The following is a 20,593-nucleotide window of genomic DNA, read 5'->3' as shown; positions in this document are numbered from 1 at the left end:
ATTTTCCTAAGTTAGACTTAGGAAAATAACTAAAAACTGGTTAAGAATCTAATTAAGACATTTGATGGGCTTGGAGATATTTTATCCTCTTGTGCTCTTAGCCTCATTGACACCTTTTGAGACTAGAACACTTGTTCGAGCTACAAAATCTACCATCAAGGCATACAAAAAAACCACTTTATTCATTGCACAACCTATCCCATCAAGCAATGGTTCTTACAAAATGTGATCAACCAAAAATTGTTATAAATGATGCTACAAAAACAATAATGGTCATCGCTCAGTTATAAGGCAACCAAGCTCCAATATTCCCTTCTATTAGCCATTCTGCAATGGTAGATGTAATCCACAAAACCCTGGGTGCTTGTAAAGAAGTAGATAACACATATGAGGATTATCCTTCATGTAACTCTAACTTGCAAACCGCTGAATGTTTAGTGAGTAAATATCTCTGCAATCATTGTGGTGCTACTTATCAAGAATTACTATATATTTTGAATTTCCAAATAGTTATAACTTAAACTCTCATTGACGACTTATAGTCATCCCCATATATTGAGAAGATATAATACTTTAGAGGAAACATTTGGGCAATCACAGTCCACATGCAAACATTTTAATTAAAAATGACTATATGTAGGGAAGCAAGAAATACAGCATTCCTTTCCTGCAATATTAGTATCCAAAAAGAACATTAAAATTTTACGAGCCTATAACTGGAACTCTAATGCAAGGCTCAAATTGCAAGGCCAACATTCACACTTAAGTAGTTTTATGCAACAGATGATCGTCTGTCTGTTCATGATCTCAACAGAATATAAATCTGAAACCCATAAAAGATCTCACCTGTGGAAGAGGAAGTTGTACAAGAACACCATGAACAGAGGGATCATCATTAAAAGTCATAACAGCCCTTAAAATGTCATCTTCACTTGCTTCTTCAGGCAAGTCACTCCCAAGGGACATAATTCCCACTTCTTCACAAGCTTTTTTCTTGTTACGAACATAGGTCTCAGAATCCTTTCTTGCTCCAACAAGTACCACAGCTAAACCGGGAACCTTGCCCACAGCATCCCTCATCCTGGATACTTCACCTGCAACTTCACTTCTTATTTCCTTTGCAATTGCTTTTCCATCGATAATTGTTGCCATGGGCTCCACAGCCACTGAAAAATCCCCATTTACACATATTAAACCAAGAATAAATGAATAGAAAAATTATAAAATTGTAGCAAATGATGGAAATGAAAATTTCAAGAAAGATCTATTTTCATGCAACAATTGAAAAAACGAAGCAGGTGCAATAATCAATCAACTTACTAACTCTTAACACAAACACATAATAGAATTCATTAAGGCAGGTTTTAGGCAAGTACATAAAACAGCACATCAACTCATCATGTAACTTATCAACTTCAAAACAAACCACCAAAAATGTTTATCAAGACATGGCTTTCAGACTAAGAACATAGACTTAAGTACTACATTATTTAATTGAGGGACGCAACCACTGAAAAAGTTCCTCAAGACATGGATGTCAGTCTAAATGGTGAAAACGTTGCTTACTATATTCTATATTAAAGACAATACATAGTGAAAGTCAATGGCTAACTTCCACATGAAAACAATGTATCTTGTCTGCTAAAATATTCTTTATAAATTCTTAGAATTATAATAATCAATTGAATTCTATTTAGGAACCTCCAATGTCCAGATATGTTTTTCTCTAGACTTCTGTGTATACCTACGCAAAGGATTCTCCATGAGTAGTTGAAGCACTCATTCTCATCTCCCCAGTCAAGTCCGGTAAATTCCTCTAACAATCGATAATGTTAAGCCATAGTCTAACGAAGCCACAATTTTTCCCAAAAAACCATGGAAATTCCGGTAGGATTTTCAAAATATCCAGCAGAATTTTTTGGAAATCCGGGTTACAGTTGTCAAACTTCAGGATTTTGGGCGCCCCAGGGGTTCTTGATGGTGCTGAATCCATTTCCACCATCAAAAAAACAATTCAAACACTCCCAGTATTGGATTTTTTGAAAAAAAATCACTGGATTCTAGCGAGAATTTCGCCGTCTGGGCAAAATTGTAGCCTTGGTAGACAATGCCTAACATTAATTGACAACAAACGTTCCACCATTGACAACAAAAGTTCGACCATTGCTTATATTGGGATCCTCATCATTAGTATCACCCTTTGCCTCTATCTCAACCCTCTAGGGATATCAGTCAACAACACCCAATTTTGATGAAACTTCCTAATCTAAGTTCTAAAATATGGTAGAAAAAACTTAACATGCCTAATCAATAGTTTTGGTTTGGGTGAAGGGTTCATTTTTGCTAAGGGCACTACCAAGGAGTCCAACAATCAATATCACCACCATCAAGGTACATAAAGGGACTGGTGTTCTCGATTAAATGTCAATCCCATGCCCTCATATGGGATAGAGTATAATTAAAATGCTGCAATCCCACCAATCTCGAAATCCTGAAAATTGTTAAGCTTGTTGAATTTTGAATAGGACATGAAATTCTACTTTCTCCATAAGATGTTAGATGAGGTTGGAACCACTCTCAAACATCTTGAAACAATCCATTGTAATGTTAAAAATTTAAGTAAAAGTTGAAACCATCAATTGTCAGCATTTTTGGTGCAAATTGAGAGTGAAACCTTCTTTTTCTAGTGTTAAAGACTTCTAGAAGTCTCATTAATTCATAATTAACCTCTAATGAGGCATTAAAACCAAAAAAGTGGGCCCCAACAACCAATTAAGGCAAAATCAAATATTTTTTTAGAAACATGTTGTACGAACACCAAAACAAATTTCAGTCCATAGAAAACGTGTTTCCCACATGTGAAACGTGTTTCATATGAAGCGCATTTTAGTCATGTTTCAACGTTTCAATATGGAAACATAGTTGATATGAGGGGGTCGCATTTACCACAACAAAGGATTATATTATTATGAAATCCTCTTCCCATGAGAGGCATAATTATAAAATGCATTTTCTAGGTGCTTTTGAATACAAGCTTGTAGATAAACAACACATTTATTTTCATCCAATACATTCTATAATGCAAGATAGTTTACCCTCTCAAAATGAGTTGAACCATAATCCAACTTAAAAATTCATGGATGAAGGAACAAGCATAATGAAAAAAGCCAAATTGTGAACTATAATTCAATCCAAGCCATAGAAGTACAATAGAATACAATGGGGGTGACCTGTTGCTGCAACATCTAGCAGGCCTTGGAAAGCAGTACCCTACAAGGCTAATACTAGACCAAGAGACAACAATGGAGTAGTGACCCACTGTCACCACAACCAAAACCCCCTGCTCTTTGTGGATTTTCACCAATGGGAGGAGTCTCGATATGTGAATAGGTCACCTACTAGGTATTACAGGTATACGGTATAGGTTGACCGAGAGGCTTCCAAGGGAAAGGCTCAACTTAAGCACAAGGTCTTAATCAATAGTAAGGGAAATTCACTTTCCTTGGAGATGCCTAAGAAAGGGAATCTATGACCTAGGGTTTTGTTCAAAATTGGCACCTCAGCGATGAATTTCTAAAAAATAGAAAGTCTAAAAATAGAATTTCTAAACAAAAAAATCTAAAGATAGAATTACTAAAAAAAGGCTAAAAATAAAGTCTCAAGTATGACTTTCCAAAAATAGTAAATCACCTTGCATCAATTGGTAATCAAGTATTGTTGATGGAAAATCTCTTTTGATCATCAATCAATCCTAATAGTTCAATTTCGATTTAAGCATCATCATCATTATTATTATTATTATTATGATATTATTATATTATTATTAAAAAGAAATTCAAGTCTCTCAATCATGAGACTCAATCATGTCATATGTAACTCCCCTTAATTAATGCATATGTTACTCTCTCTCTCTTAATGGATTCATTCTTCTCTCTTTAATGCTCTTACACACCTCTTACACTCTCTTACACACTTTAATGACTCGTCATAAAAGTTTCCTCTTACACCTCTTTAATGCATAAGTTACACTCCTCTCCTTTATGGCATAAGTTACACTCATATTTTGGCATATGTAACTCCTCCTCAAGGCATAGGAGTTACTCCCTCATGAATTCGACCTCCTTGCTCTTCTTATATTTGTGCCTCTCATCCTCACTTGATACACACGTGTGCTTGTGAAAGGAGAATTCGAACTTGAGAAAGAGAGAGATGAAGAGTCTAGAGGTAGATTGAGAGAGAGAGAGAGTCTTGAAGAGCAAGAGCAGATCTTGAAGAGCCAAAGTGATTCAGTGTTTGCATCAGCGATTGCTATTAGAGATATTCTTCAGATTTGGGTGAACTTCTTCATTCTCAAATTATACTTTGTATCTCGGCTAAACAATTGATTTCTAATAGAAGAAGAATCTAGTTGGGTTTTCCCCTTGTGGGTTTTGCCTTGGTCATTGACCTAACTTTTTTGTGTCTCATTGAGTTCTTGGTTGTCTTCCATTATGCATATGGTTTCTATGGTTTATGTTCTATCTACAATTACTTAACTTATTTTGTAGCATAAAGAAGTTTTGGATTTAAGTGATTGTAACAACATAGAACATCAGTTGTTGCGCGTTCATGGTTGTTTGCTTCACACTCTTGGCCTCTTGTTGAGAGCCCTCTCTCCTCCCCTTCCCCCCCCCTTTTCTTGTTTGCCCTTTTGTTCCTGCTCCCCTACAAGCTTGATGTTTTAGTTGTTGTTGGCCGGACAACGATGATGGCTGCGCCGGCCCAGGATGGCTCTCTGGCAGTTGAAATCGATGCCTTCAACTCCATGGTCGCTGCGGCACCTAAGTTTCAGAAGCAAGGCCCGACTCGCTTTGTTAAAGAGGCGGACGAGATTCTAAAGATCAAGATTAGTGCCCCTCAAGCTCGCTCTCGTGCTTTGCAGCTTGTGGGCCGGGGCCTTTTTGGGTAGTTCATGGACCTCTGGCCCTCTTCGCGCAGAGTTGAGTCTTGGATAGAGAAGAACGGGAAGCCTGTCATGTCCCTTCCTAAATAAATTTGGAACAAGATTAATTACTGTATTTTGGGGCCAATTTTGGAGATAGTGGGGCCCATTCGATTTTATTAGGAGATTAGACTTAGGAAAAGTTATTTTGTTGAGGTTAAGTTCCACGTGGGGGCCACCCACACTAGGGAAATACACACTCCCTAGTTCGAATTGTATGGAGGGGGAAATTCAATGGTGAAGCGAGGGCCCACAATGGAGGGAAAAAGTGCTCCACGAAATCTATATAAAAAAGGCAGCGCTCCTCATTTCATCATCTTTTGGCATATCGATTTCTCTTTGGTTGCTCAAACTGCTTAGCTGAGTCACTTGCTGTTCAGCACGAGTTCTTAAAGCAAAGAGCTCACCCTTTTTTCGAGGGACTTCGAGTGCCACCCTAGGAAGGTTTTTCTTCATTCTTCCGGAGGAGGATTTCGTTGTGGTTTCCAGCAGTTGCATTCATCTCCAGGTGGTGCGTATTACTAGAGGACGCAGTGAAGAGGAGGTCGAATTTTCTTGTGGTGTCCTGCAATGGAGTTTGGTTGGGAGATTTTCCAGAGAGGAGGCATAGGAGGTTTGCTGTCATTTTGAAGAGTTTGAGAGCTGAAGGAGAGTGCTTCTTTGCAGTGTGACTTTCGCACTCCCTGGGCCAGCGCAAAGGCAACACTTGGTGCACATGTGGGAGGTAGAGTATCAGTCTTTGAGTCTAAACTTTGCCGGGGAAGCTAAGGGAAGCATTTGTGGAGCAGATTGCTTCATTTTCAGAGCTTAGGAGGAGGGTTTCACTGGTGTTTCTTGCAGGTCGTCTTCTTGAGTAGTTTGGAGGGTGTAGGGCATATTGGAGGCCGAATTTGGGAGGTTGGATTCAGACCAAACCCTTTTTTGGGTTTTTGTGGGTTTTGATCAAGGAGCTTGGGACTAAAGTTTCAGCATTTTTTGAGCACCAAAGACGGGGATTCTTGCAGTTCCTTTCCAGCCAGCAGTGTAGTTTCTAGGGGCAGCGCAGAGCATTAGAGGAGCAGTCATTTCCAACTTTTGAGATTATTGTTTTATCACCTAGGTTTTGTCACGCTTGCCCTTGAGGCAAGCCTAGGTGCATTTCTCCATACTATTGTACTTGCTCCATTCATTAATAAAATGGCTCAGCTGGTTCTCACTTCTGGAGTTTTATGAGCATTTGCTGATTGTTTTAATTTTATGTGTTACAAATCAATTTTGCTTTGCATATCACTGTTTATTTAAGTTTGGAACATTACAAAGTTGCTCATGAAAGGAGAGGTTATTTCGTTGTTCTGTGGTAAGGACTTCTACACCTTCTACTTTGAAAATAGACTGGACAGAGATTTAGTTTTCAGGAGTGGCCCATACTTCATGGGAGCACAGGGGCTCTATTTGGATAGGTGGAGTCCCAGCTTCAACCTAGAAAGTGATGTTCCTTCTTCAATCCCGGTCTGGGTGAAGTTACCCTACCTCCCCCTCCACTGCTAGAATGATGCAACCTTTAGATTGATTGGGAACTCTCTAGGAAAGTACATAGACTATTCGGAGCCAAAGGATGGTCTATTTTCCTATGCAAGGATCTGTGTGGAAGTCGACCTAGAAAAATGTCTCCCAGCGGCAGTCAATCTCTGTATGGATAGTTGGGCACATGTTTAGGAAGTGGACTATGACCAGCTTCCATTCAAATGTAAACTTTGTCATGAATACGAGCACTTTGCCAAAAGTTTCCCAAAGCAACAGGACATACCGGAAAATCAACAAGGAGAAGCAAACGAGCAATGGAAGCAAGTAAAAGAAAAAAAGGGAACTCAAAACAGAATAATGGGCCAGTAACAAATTCAAAGTCTGCCCCCCAGAAAGCAGGTCCAAGCCAAAGCATGCCCACCCCTCCCATGGGGGCCCCCATTCTGGAGGGTGGAGACGGCAAAGAAGAAAATAGGTATGCAGCTTTGGCTTTTGTTCATGAGGATGGAGGCTCTCCCCCCCCCCCTAAATGATCCAACCCTCAATGGCCCTGAGGCTTCCATTCTCTCCACGGCCTCAAAAAAGCAAAAAGAAATTCCTTCAAGTCCATAAACATCCAGTAACACAGAAGACACCACGGATGAAGAGGAAGAAGAAGAAGGGTTCTTATCCTCCAAGGAAATAACAGGAACAGCAATACCAGCGAGCTCAATGGATGAGAAATTAGAAGGCACAAGAGTCAAGGATATGGAGGGAAAAAATGAAAAAAGACAAAGAGTTGGGCTTCCAACACACCATCCCACGCCAGTTAACTAACTTGGGGGGAAAAGGAGGAAAAAAAGGAAGTATAGCAGTGATGCAGGTGCATCTTACCTAGGGTTGAATGTTTACTAAAGGAGTTAGTTTCCTAAGTTAGGATTTAATTAATTATTGTATTTTTCCTATAGTTTTAGAAGAAAATGAGAATTATTGTAAATAGGAGAGAGTTCGAGAATATTTGGGAAGAGTAGAGAGATTTGAGGGTTAGTTAGATCTCATCTAGAGATAAGGGATTAGGTGAGAGTTTTTATGGATCACGAGAGATATTATGAAAGTTTGTTTAGGATCTAGAACCTACTTTGGGTTTAGATCCACTTGTATAAATCTAAGTAAGCCTATGAGACATGTAAGTGAAGGAGAGTGAAGAATGAGAGGCCAATAGTTCTTACTGTAAATATTTTGATTTTTAATAAATTGTTTTGAGTTTGTATTGTATTTGTTGTGTGAATCTTATGTATGTGATATTTTACTCAGACTTCATCGTTTGGCATCAAGCAGGCCCTACGAAAGGGATGACATCCATAAAGAATAAATAATGAATATTATCTCTTGGAATTGTAGGTGTCCAGGATCTAGGAAAAGAATAATGGAAGTGAAATCACTAATACAAAAGGAAATATCAGTAATCACTCTCCTCCAGGAGACGAAGTTGGGAGAGACAAAAATCTCCTCAATCCACTCCAAATTTTGGGGTTGTAGCAATATGGTAGCGGAAAGCTCGAGAGGTGCTTCAGGAAGCCTCTGCATGATGTGGAATCTAGCAAAATTGCAACTGGTAAGCTCTATAAAAACCACCGACTGGATTACAACTACCTTTAAAATTTTAGAGTTGTATCAAAATTTCGTTGTGATAAATGTATATATGCTTGTTCACTTTAGAGAGAAACAGGAATGTTGAAAGTCCTTGACAGAGTTGAAAAACATTGATTATGGATGTAACTGTCTACTAGGAGGTAATTTGAATACCTTTATGGGTAAAAATGAGAAAAGGGGAGGCTAAATCATCAGGCATACCTCTCAGGAGAATATGGAGGACTTAATTCTCAACCTCAACCTATTCGATGTCAAACCTCCTACATTCCTTTATACTTGGAATAATAAACGCACTGACCCGGCCCATATTGCTACAAGGCTTGATTGTTTCCTTGCTTCTAATAGCCTCCTTATCTTAAACCTTTTCATGAAATCCTTTATTCTTTCGTGGAGTGGTTCGGACCATCGCCCCATTAGCCTCCTTATCTCGCCTTCCCTCAATCTTAGGCCTATGCCCTTTTGGTTCTCGCTTATATGGTTAGACTCTTTAGGGTTCTCCAATTTGGTCCTCTATCTTGGTCAATGTGGGCAGAGGCCAGCCCAATCTTTATCTAGGAATCCAAAACCAAAAGGCTAAAATGTGATATTAAGAAGCGGCTAAAAAAAAAACTAAAAGGCAATATGCAATAAGGGACACAGAGGAACACCTAGCTTCGATACAGGGACAAATTGAGACTCCGCCGGTGAATCTGACCGACTTCCAAAAAGAAGTTGAAACCTTCAAGGCACTTCATGCCACCTTAGAAGAGAAGAAGAGTATTGGAGATTAAAATCTAGAAACAACTAGCTCTTGGTTGGGGACAGAAACACAAAGTTCTTTCATAAGCAGGCAAAGTTTAGGGAAAGCAAAAACAACATATCTTAGATCCAACATGGGGGGCAGACAATAACTAATTTTGAGGAAATTAAGAAAGATGTCGTGGATCATTTCAAGAACCTTTATCAGGAAGACCCCCAGAGAGATCACGAAAGTGAGGAATTCTTACTAGAGAATGTCCCTGCTCTGGTCATTGCAAAGATGAATAATGCCTTGACCTCCCCTCCGACGTTAGATGAGATTAAATCAATAGTATTCTCTTTATCGCCTGATAAAGCCCCTGGTCCGGATGGTTTCTCAGCCAGCTTCTATCAAAATTTCTAGGAGGTGATAAGGAAAGACTTGTGTCATATGGTAGGATACTCTTTCAAGAGATTTATCATGGGGGGAGGAATCAACACTTCCTTCTTAGCTTTAATCCCTAAGGAGTCCAACCCCTCCTCCTTCTCTAGATTCCGCCCAATCTCTCTCTACAATGTCTCGTATAAGATCATCTCGAAGTTGCTTGCCTCCAGGCTCAAAACTCTTTTGCCTCTTTTGATCTCGGCCAACCAAGGGGGATTTGTGTTGGGGAGGCAAATTTTTTATAATATTATTTTGCTTCAAGAGGCTATAGATTCGAGTTGGAAAAGAGGGGATCAAGGAATGATAATAAAACTGGATATGGCAAATGCCTTCAACAAGGTCAGACATGGTTTCCTGATGAAAGTGCTGCAAAAGTTGGGGTTTGATGAAACCTTTATAAAGTGGATTGCTCTTTGCATCTCTTCTCCTTGGATCACCCCTCTGGTCAATGGTCGGGTGGCGGGTTTCTTTAAAGCCTCTAGGGGGTTGCGTCAAGGTTGCCCTCTCTCCCATTTTCTCTACATAATTATGGTTGACTCGCTGAGTAGAAGATTGGAGAAAGATCGTGACTCCCACCTCCTTCCTAGGATCAGATATAAAGAGGGGAACAGAAGTATCAATCACATGCAGTTTGTTGATGACACCATTTTGTTAGGTGGTGCCTCAGCTATGATCACCAGGCACTTCAAAGGGAATCTAGATAAGTTCTTCAGAGCCTCGGGAGGAGCCACAAACGACAGCAAAAGTCATATATATACTTGGAATATCTCCCCCAGAAGGCAAAAAAGATAGAAGAACTTATGGGATTCAAAACTGTCCGGGATTGGAAAGATTTCAACTACTTAGGAGTCCCAATCTTCCTAAGAAGAGCGGCTCCCTATGCTTGGCAAAGGGTCCTTGACAAAATCAAATCCAAAATTGTGAATTGGGGAGGAATTTGGCTAAATAATGCAGGGAGGACTATCCTTGTGAAATTGGTGCTATCAGCCATCCCTCTGTACCAATTCTCAACTCTTCAGGCTCCTAAGTATGTTTTGCATCAGCTTGGAATTTATATTAGGAAATTTCTATGGGAGGGAGGAAAGCAAGATAATAAAAAATTTCACCTGGTTAACTGGAAAACTATCAAAGCACCAAAACAGCATGGGGGGCTTTGTTGAGAAATCAATGCAAGTGGATTAGGGTTTGATTCCTCTTACTTGATAACTACTTGTGATTTATGTTGGCTTCTTTTACTTCTTTATTATCTTATCTTTCATCAGGCAATTACCATATTATGTGTGTATGAAGATCACAAAACAAGAGACACAAGATGTAGGCACTATGCCAGGGCAAAACCCCCCTCGAGGGGAAAACCCAGTCAAAAATTCTCTTCCTTTCAATAGTATTCTTTGAGACTCTTCACCCTAGACAAAGACCAAACCTTCCCTCCACACCAAGTCAACCTCCCAGATCTTCGACCCCTTTCCAATAACACTTCCTTCCCAACAACTTCGACTATGCAGCAGCTTTCGGCATCAGGCAGCAGCAAAACTTGGAAGACTTCGATCTCCCAAACTAGGGCACGAAACAAAGAGAGAGAGGCTCCAAAATTTCAATTTTCTTCTTCTCCTTAGACTTGACCCAACTCGCACTTCCTTTTTCTTCCTTTTACCCACTTCGCACTTCTCCAACTTCCTTAGAGATATCGAACTAGCTTGAGATGAGATGCTCCAAATGAATTCGACTTCCTTCTATTTATAGGCTCCAAGTGAGGTTGAATTGGTGTCCTTAGGCCGACTTGATCTCTTCTAGGCTGACTTGGTGTGGAGGTTACATAAATTATATTTGACTCAATAGTAAACCTTTTTACATGATTCAAAAGCCCAAGAAGGGTCTCTTTGAATGTACAATGACTCTATAAACTCAATATTAATCCTAGGAGTCCACAATGGGGACTTTGACTAATATAATGATGACCCAAGCATGAAACCCATGCTTTAATAAGTCATTGATACAATAATAAAAATTATTTTCTTTATCTTTTTGACAAGTACATTTCATGATGACTCAAATACATTAATGAAGACCGAAACTAGTTACATTTTCCAATAGGCTTGGCATCAGAGACCCCACTATGGTCAATATGGTCATGGGGGCAAAGTTCTATTAGATCCTGAAGATGAAGCTTGATTTATGATGGGTGCAAGTAATGAGAGAAAAGTATTTACATCAGCACAACAATAGGGAAGAGCACATGGAAGCAACTTAGGGTTCTCCTATCTGGAAACTAATGTGGTAATCATCAGATCTCATTTTGAATAATCTTTGTAAAATTCTGGGTAAGGGTGCTTCGATTAATATTTGGTCGGACTCGATCCTGGGGCTCCCTCCTTTGGGTTTGGATCCCTCTCTCTTCTCCCTCAGGGATCATATGATGCAGAGTGGGGTGGTCCATTTAGACCAAATTTCCAATTGGGACCGACAAGGTCTTTGGAGGGGATGGAAAATGGAAAATATCCCGGAAAACTTGATCCCATCAAGAGATAATCTAATTAAGAAACTAATTGGATGTGCCCCCCTTGCGCAATCAATGGAGGACAGGTGGGGGTGGAAGAATTCCTCATTCTCGGTCAAGGAAGGCTACTCCCATCTGCTTTTCAATGCCCAAATTCCCCCCAAGTCCTCAATGTGGAATAAAAATTAGAAAACCAATGTTAACCCCACGTAAATTTCTTTTGTTGGTTTTTAGCTCATAAAAGAATCCTCACTGCGGAGAATCTCTAGAAAAGAGGTTTCATTCGTCCCTCCTGATGTCCTCTCTATGAGAACTTAGAGGAAAGCATCCCTCATCTCTTCCTTCGTTGCCATTTTTCAAGATCGGTTTGGTCGGTGGCCCTTGGCCTACTTTTCCTCAGAACAAGGTGGCATGTTGATCTCCTTCATTTCTTTGACTCCTGGCCCAAATTTTATGTGGGCTCCCTTCAAGCCAAAAGCACCTTCAAAGAGCTCTAGATCGCTCTCCCCAAGTACGTATGCTGGCACATATGGTTATCAAGAAATAAGGCGATCTTCAGCTCTGCTTGCCCTCCAGCCAAGATCACCGCACTTAAAGCTCTCTCGTCTTGTTTTGAATTTCACAGACCTACTATGGAACCCTCTCTTGATCCTGATGAATCGGCATGGCTCTCTCCTTGGGCTTGGCCCCCTCCCTCCTTGTCCCCAATGAAATTACCTCCTTCTCGCCCCCCCTGGATCCTTAGATTGACCCATGAAGGGCTTGTTGAATGGATGCAAAATTCAAATTCATGGACTCTACAATTTGATGGTGCCTCAAAAGAAATCCTGGGGTGGCAGGAGGGGGAGGGATTCTCATTAATCCCGAAGGAATAATTGAAGATAGGTATGCCTGGGGTTTGGGCAAGAAGACAAATAACCAAGCGGAGGCCTATGGATTGTATCTTGGTCTTACCTTAGCTCAACAAAAAGGAATCAAGGAAATGAATATCCTAGGGGATTCTCTCTTGGTCATAAAACACATGAATTATAACTCTGCAACCCAGAACAACAAACTGAATCAGATACTCAAGAGAGCCCTTGGCATGCTCCCTCTCTTTGGGAATCTAAATTTTTTCACATCCTAAGAGGCCTAAACAAGGATGTGGATATGCAAGCCAACATGGCCTGCCAAATGAAAGAAGGGTGCAGCAAGGTCAATGAAATAGACAGTTATTTTCCCATTCCCTAATTCTTTTCATGAAAGTCCTAAAGTTGATGATAATTCTCTCCTCCTACACCAAAAATCGGGCACAAAAGTCAAAAATCATGGATTTAAGGATTCTACTAATCTCTATTGTCCCTCCCCTCCCCTTGTGGGAATTCATCCTTCCTTCCATGGTTCGCTCCTCCCGTCTCCCTCTCCCCCACCTCATCCTCCACATCACCCCCTCTCCAACCCCCCTCTCTCCAACCACCTCTCCCTCCACCGCATGTTCCCCTCCCTCACCCCTCCTCTCGATCTCCCTGCCCCCATCACATCCTTCCCCTCTATATGTGCCCCCTCTCCCTTCCCATTTGGTGTCACCTGAGCATATTCGTTCTTTCTCACTCGACCCGTGGTTGCAAACCTCAACACGTCAGTAACTTGGCATTGAGGAGAGGATAAGTGTGGGAACTCTGCAACTCGCACCTCATATCTGGATCCGTAGCAGGAACAATCAAGCCATCACCATGTGAAATCCCTCAGAGCGAGAGCTGCATTTACTCCCTCTAGTTTGGAACAGATTTCGCGCACATGAAGGGAATTTGCTCAAGGCTAAAGTCGTTTCAGACATCAGGGCAATCATGGTGGAGCATTGGGATCCCAGAGGTAAGTCCGCAGTCTTTCAATTCCACATGAGGCTTCGGCTCGGAAAATTCTATAAATTGTGTCATAACGGTCTTAACCTCTGCAATATGAAAGTGTCTGACTCTGCCCAGAAGGTCGTTGGAGCAAGGACTCTTTGGTAGAGCTAGGGTAGTCAGGGGATAATTCTGGTTGTGGAAGGTAGCCCCTTCACATAGTCTGGAGAGTGTCAATTACTGGTGAGAGTGTCAATTACTGGTGAGGGTGTCAATTTCAGTTTGGTTGAGCAAGGAGAGAAAATTGTTGGCGAGTGGGATCAGTTTTGCTATTGTGTGATCATTCTGGATGTTGTTGGGTTCTTTGTTCCTCCTTGTCAATTGGGTCACTGGGATAGATCCCAAAGAATCTTTGTGAACCGTCCCTCTGAGTTAATTCCCACAATGAATCATATTCTCCTAGACGATTCGGACTCTGGCTCTTGGGGTCGCCGACGCCCGCGCTCGGGTAGGATGGCAGGCCATTCTGAAAGGAAGTGGGAGAAGTGCCCACCTTTGGCCGCATACTCCCCACCTGCCTGTGGGTCTTGTGATAGAGAGCACTCCGAACTGCAGGTGGGCTTGGCTAATCTTCAGAGGTGTCTTCAGCAGCAGCGTGAGGAAGCATATGAAATGCAAGAGAGGCAAATTGAGAAGAACCAAAAGATTTGATCGCTGGAAGATGAGATAGATGCTTTGCGTAATCAAATTGAGGATCTCCAAATTAAATTGGAAATGCAGAACTCTCAAACTGTTAAAGAAACAACTGGAATCAACCTCAACCAACCAGCTGCCCTGGATGACTAGTCTGCTTATTATGTCTGTTTTTTTATGTTGAATTTTAAATGCATTTTGCTACTATGGCAGTTCTGTAAGGTCTATCCTAGTAATCATGTAATAGCTCAGTCATTTTTTGTAATTTTGAAAGGAAATTGGGCTTGGACAGCCAGTCTGCAAACAATGATGCCCATGGATGGCAATGTACATGCAATGTAAATCTCCTGTTATTTTTGCCGCGAACGGGCACAGATTAATACCAATATAATACTCTTTACTGTTAAAAAAAAACAACATAGAACATCAAAATTTCAACATGATATCAGAGCATTTGTGAAGACAAGCTCAAGACAAACTCCATTTCCAACTTTCTTTCTACTGAAATATATCTTGCTGTCTGTTCCATTTGCAGGTCTCTTTTTGCTGAAATATCTCTTGTTATCTGCTCCATTTGCAACTCTCTTTCTGCTGGAATATCTCTTGTTGTCCACTCCACTTCCAGCTCTCTTTCTGCTGAAAGATATCTTGTTGTCCACTCCATTTGTTGCTCTCTTTCTGATGAAACATCTCTTGTTGTTCATTTTCTGTTGGAAAATCCCTTCTCATTTGCTATTGAAATATCACTTGTTGCCCCTTATTTCTTACTGCTGAAATCTTATTTGTTGCTCCTTCTTTGTTGCTGAAATCTTATTTGTTTCTCCTTACTTGTTGCTGAAATAAGATCTTATTTGTTGTCCTATTTGCTACTGAAAGCAAAACCAAAATCAGAGTACTTTCTTATTTCTGCTCTTTCTAGTACCAGACCTGCAGATTCTTGTGACAACTGGATGGTTGATAGTGGGAACTTTACTAGTTATAAAGAAGTTCTCTCAAATCTGGTTGAGAGGGAGACAAATCTGAAAATTATACTACATATCCTATAAAGGGATCTGCTTTTGTTTCTTTTTATTTGGATCAAGAAGTTTTGTATGTACCTGGTTTAAAATTAAGGTGTTGCATGTGTTTGATAATTATGGTTTTGGTATTTGTTGATACATGAAAAAGTAAAGAATAGTTTTACTTTTGTTTTTGCATGTGCAAGAAAGTGTTCCCTTGAAAAGAAGTATAATGCATAGAAGGTTATGAAAGAATAATTGAGAGAAATTGAATGTTTAAGATAGATTGATTCTCTCACATTATATGAGAAAGGACATAATCTTATGGGTTTTGGTAACTTTGATATTAGAGTTCACTGACAATAGTGGTTGCAAATAAGGATCATGACTTTTGCAAAAGATAGAATGATAGTTTTTTTAAACTAATCTCTTTTGCACCGATCAAAGATGGATTATATCTAATATCATTGCAAACAATGAAGTCAATATGTATAATTATTATTACATGTCTTCACTATGGGATCAAGATTTGAAGATCTTTATAAAATTAATGGAAGACCTATCCATGCATTGATTCATGATAAGTAATCATCAATATAAACTGTGGCACCAAAAGTTTACTCATCTTCACTATAAAACATTACCTCATGTGAAAAACATGGTTTATGAAATGCTTGAGATTAGAGTGGATTATGATGGAGTTTTCCAAACGATGTTCAAGAAGATACATTACTACTACCAATGACAAATGACTAATAGATAGTGATAACTTATAGAGGTTGAATCATGAGGGAGCTAACATTAAAAAATAAGTATTTTCAAGTCTTATATTGTTTTTGTGTCACTAGGTTCTGATATCTATTCTACTCTTTGCTGACGACGTGGTCCTCCTCTCCTCATCCCCAAAAGGATTACAGAGGCAACTGGATGCCTTAGCTATGTTTTGTGACCATCAACAGTTGACGATCAACCTGGGTAAAACCAAGGTTATGATCTTCAATGGGGTGAAGAAAACCTTAGACCTTCACTTTCTATTCAGAAGGGAGGAGATTGAGATCATCAGCATGTATACTTACTTGGGGGTGCAATTTTCAAGTCCCCGCTTCAGTTTGCGACCAGCGCTTCAACCTCGGATCAACAAAGGATATGGATCCTTAGCCCTTCTCGAGAGACAGTGCTTTCGACATCACTTCCAGGACATCTCGTCCAAGATGAGCCTCATGGACACCTTGATTCGTCCCACTGTTCTATATGGCTCAGAGATTTGGGGACCATCTTTACTTGAGTTAGACTGGGCTTCAGCTGAGAGAGTCTAGATTCTTCTTCTCCGCTGCATCATTAGGTGCAAACTGACAGTGCCACAGCACATCATCCTTGCAGAGTTTGGAGCTCAACCCTTTCGGCTTGAGACAGTCTTCAGATTGGTTTCATTCTTGCATCATGTCCAGGGCTTGGCAGACTCGATAAAGAGTAGGGACCGTTATCCTTACTTGGCATATTGCTCTTTTGAGACTATTGCCCGTTCTACTCCCTCAGGCCGAGCCAGATGTTGGTTTACATGAGTTTCAAACCTCTTAGAGTCAATGGGAATTCAGTTGGATCGTCTCCCTCCTTTTCGATATTCCTTAGATGCTCCTGGTCACCTTTTACCTACTAGACAGGAGCTAAACAAGATCATCAGGGAGGACATCTACAGGCAGTTTGTCTAGGTCACTTGGGTCAATCCTCCAGGAGGGTTGCACCAAAGATGGCCTTCTATGTTGAGCACTTCTTGGAGTTGAGAGACGGGCTCATTGTTCGACCCCAGTATACGTTTCACCACTGGATGCATGCTCTTCGCATTCCTCTAGGCCAGTTCAGAGTAGGTTCTCATAGACTTCGGGTAGAGACAGACCACCAGGTGGATAGACTAGACAAACTCTGCCAGGTATGTCATTTACAGGAAGTGGAGACTGAGGTGCACTTCATCCTTGGATGCCCTGTCTACTACGAGATCAGAGGAAGGTTTCATTGCTTGTTCAGAGATTCTCGGACCCTCGCCGACTTTTTCAGGTACCCTAATCAGAGATGTTTGGCCCTATATATGCAGGAGGCTCTTAGGTTCCGAGCGCATATTCTTCAGCCTCCCATCAGACCAGACCCCACACAGAGGATCACGACATTTTTCAGGGTACTACCTTCAAATAGGGGCACCAAGAGATCGATTGATACCAGTACGTATCCAGACTCCAGATCAATGAGGATCCGTGGGACCTCACCCTACCACACGAGATCTCAGCAGCAGTTCCGTCTCAGATCCGTTCCTGGGAGACAGACTAGGTCCTCCAACATTCAGCAGCGTGTGAACCCCCCCAGGACACGATTTAGTGGACAGTCTGCACTTGCCATCGGCTCTTCATCGGGCCAATAGAGATTGTTGAGTTTCTTCAACGTTATTCATTCAGCCTCAGATGTTAGGAGAGATGGGTCTGATCCTCAGACCTATTAGGTCCTGGATCTTCTCCGCTAGGGCCAGATGTTGATTTACTTCATGCATTGTATTTTTTATAGGAGACCATTTGGTTCTCCTGCTTTGTATATACATCAGTGTACTCAACAGTCCCTTTGACCTACTTTGTGGTCATTAGTTGGACATAAATATAATTATCTTATCTTATCTTGTTTATATTTATCTTTATAGATCGTTGATTATTCTTCCTACATGAGTATTTGAATGATTCTTTCACTAACTTCTTAATGAGTATGCAATCAAGAAAAACATATCCTGAAGATCATCAAGGTGCAGAATAGTGCAGGAAGAGTAAACTCCAGGAGGAAGTTGGTGCAAGGATATGAAAGAGCCACTCTCACATTTCGAACACAAAAAAAAAAATTACCTACCTCATAAGCAGGTATGATTTCATTATGTTTATTTACTGTGTCACTATTGTTCTTGCTCTTGTTCTGGGATCAACAGATACATTTGATGAATGTGAGAACCAAGTCCTTTGTATCGAGATTGAGCAAGGTGTTGAGCCATCCCATGACTTGAGTGGACATGAAGTGGACAAGAGCTCAAGATTTCTACAAAGGAGTTGGAATTAGAAAAGGTACCACCGTACGATATAACCCAAAACAAAATGGGTACTTAAGGATCTTTGAATGCCCTGTCTACTTTCATGTGCCAAAGGAAAAGAGTACCACGCTAGAAGTCTCAAGTAAGAAAGGTATGATTGTTGGTTATTGTGAAAATTCTAAAGCTTAAGAATATATGTACCCGGACAAAGAAATATAGAGTTTAGAAAAGATATAAAATTTGATGAAGATGCATCTCTTTGAAAAGCCATAGACACTCCTCCTGCTAATGTTGAAAGACAGGATGATGCCTTGGATGCACAAGAAGATCTCAAGCGTGAGTCTGATCTTGTTGATGAACACATGGATCCCATGGACTCCTTAGATCCTTCTCCATGTGTCAGAAAAAGATGATTATGGTTTCGTGACACCTTACAAGATGTGGATAGACATGCTGCTCCCCGAGGAACCTTCAAAGAAAGCAAGAAACCATGTCGGTTCCAAGAATGCGTGGTAACCATGAGCAACAATAATCAAATTTCAGGCTAAACCATGCACTTTTGAAGAAGCAATGAAAGATCAAGTGTGAAAAGATGCAGTGGCTGAAGAATACGAGTCCATCATTCATAATGATGTATGGGAAGTGGTTCCAAGACCACAAGGTAAATTTGTTGTGTCTTCTAAATGGTTGTATAAAATTAAACATGGTGTTGATGGCAATATTGAAAAATATAAAGCTATATTTGTGGCCAAAGGTTTCTCTCAGAAAGAGGGAATAGACTATGATGAAATCTTTGCACCCGTTGTCCATTATACAACCATCTGATCTATTGTGGCTCTAGTTGCTAGCCAAGGATGGTCCCTTCACCAAATGAATGAGAATATTGCTTTTTTGCATGGCTTCCTCAAGGAAGAATTATTTGTGGAGCAACCACAAGGCTTTGCAGTACATGACTGGAAAACATATGGGTGCAAACTGAAGAAAGCCCTCTATGGTTTGAAGCAAGCTCCAAGAGCTTGGTATGCCTGCATTGGTAGCTTCTTGATGAAGCTTGGTTTTACTAGAAGTAATGTTGATCCAAATATTTACTTCAAAACAGTGCAAATTATGCCTTTTGATTTTGATATTATACGTTTATGATTTATTTTTGACCGGTGGTGAACCTCTTATTCTCCAATGTAAGAGGGAGTTAGCTTCTGAATTTGAAATGAAAGATCTTCATTTGATGCACTACTTTCTGGGTCTTGAAGTATGGCAGTGACTTGGTGAGATTTTTTGTTCTCAAGGAAAACATGTTGTCAAGCTACTGGAAAGATTTAGTATGACATAATGCAAGTTCATGAATTCTCCAATGGAAATGAAGCTATGTGGTGAAGTTGTAGGTCCTAATTTGGCAAATTTTTCTGAGTATCATCAACTGATTGGGGCACTGATGTTCTTAGTGAACACTAGACCAGACATATGTTTTGTGATCAATACTTTGAGCCAATATATGATTAAGCCATCACGTGCACACTGGATTGCTACAAAGCATGTGATGATATACTTGCATGGGACCATCAATCTTGGATTGAGATATACGACTAAAAATGTAAGACTTCATGGATACACTGATGTTGATTGGGTTGGTAACTTTCTTAATAGAAAGAGCACTTCTAGGTGTTGCTTTAGCTTGGGATCTACCATGATCTCTTGGAAGAGCACAAATGTTAAATTTGGACAACTAGGTCCAAACTCCATGTTCTGATGCTCAGATTAAGAGGCTAATATTTTTGTTGGATTCCTCTTTCTGAGAGGTGTAAAATCCATATAAAAATAGTCTTAATCCGATGAGCAGAACTTATATTTTGAATTTATTATTCTTAATAAATTATATGTGCAAAGGTCAGCCAGTTTTGTAATGTAGGCTCACATGCCCAACAGATGTGTCACACACCCTCATTGATGGATATATATATACAGGAAAAGTTGGAGAGAATTTGATCACAAAAAACAACTCACATCTTCCTCTCTCATCCTAAAAAGTACGAGCTACCTGGAGGACGAATTTCAGCCACACGTGGGAAGGACGAAGAGGATTTTTCTGCTGCTAGGGTTTCTGCTGCTAGGGTTTCGCAGAAGTTTGACCAGCGTTGACTTTGGTCAACGCTTGGTCCAAACAAGCTGAAAACTTGTGGGAGGTTCGATTTTTGAAGGCCATACTACCTGGCACAAAAATCGAGGTCAAAGGGTTGACCGTTTTGCTGCTG

The 20,593-nt window shown here is 40.4% G+C and overlaps 1 protein-coding gene across 2 annotated transcripts in view; it reads right to left on the bottom strand.

Annotated features, from left to right (window-relative positions):
* The window catches only part of LOC149207379 (bifunctional protein FolD 2-like), a 133,195-nt gene that overhangs the window by 35,423 nt on the left and 77,179 nt on the right, over window positions 1-20,593 (bottom strand). For both annotated transcript variants that reach the window (XM_089395706.1, XM_089395705.1), the window contains exon 3: window positions 847-1,166. In XM_089395706.1, coding sequence (XP_089251832.1) covers window positions 847-1,166 — 320 coding nt within the window. The remainder of the gene's footprint in view (window positions 1-846; window positions 1,167-20,593) is intronic.

The sequence above is a fragment of the Pinus tabuliformis genome, chromosome 1_2 (assembly GCF_031772625.1).
Source record: "Pinus tabuliformis cultivar Carrire ecotype Pingquan chromosome 1_2, CPIR1, whole genome shotgun sequence".
Classification (NCBI taxonomy): Eukaryota; Viridiplantae; Streptophyta; class Pinopsida; order Pinales; family Pinaceae; genus Pinus; species Pinus tabuliformis.
This window is presented reverse-complemented; position numbering and strand designations above follow the sequence as displayed.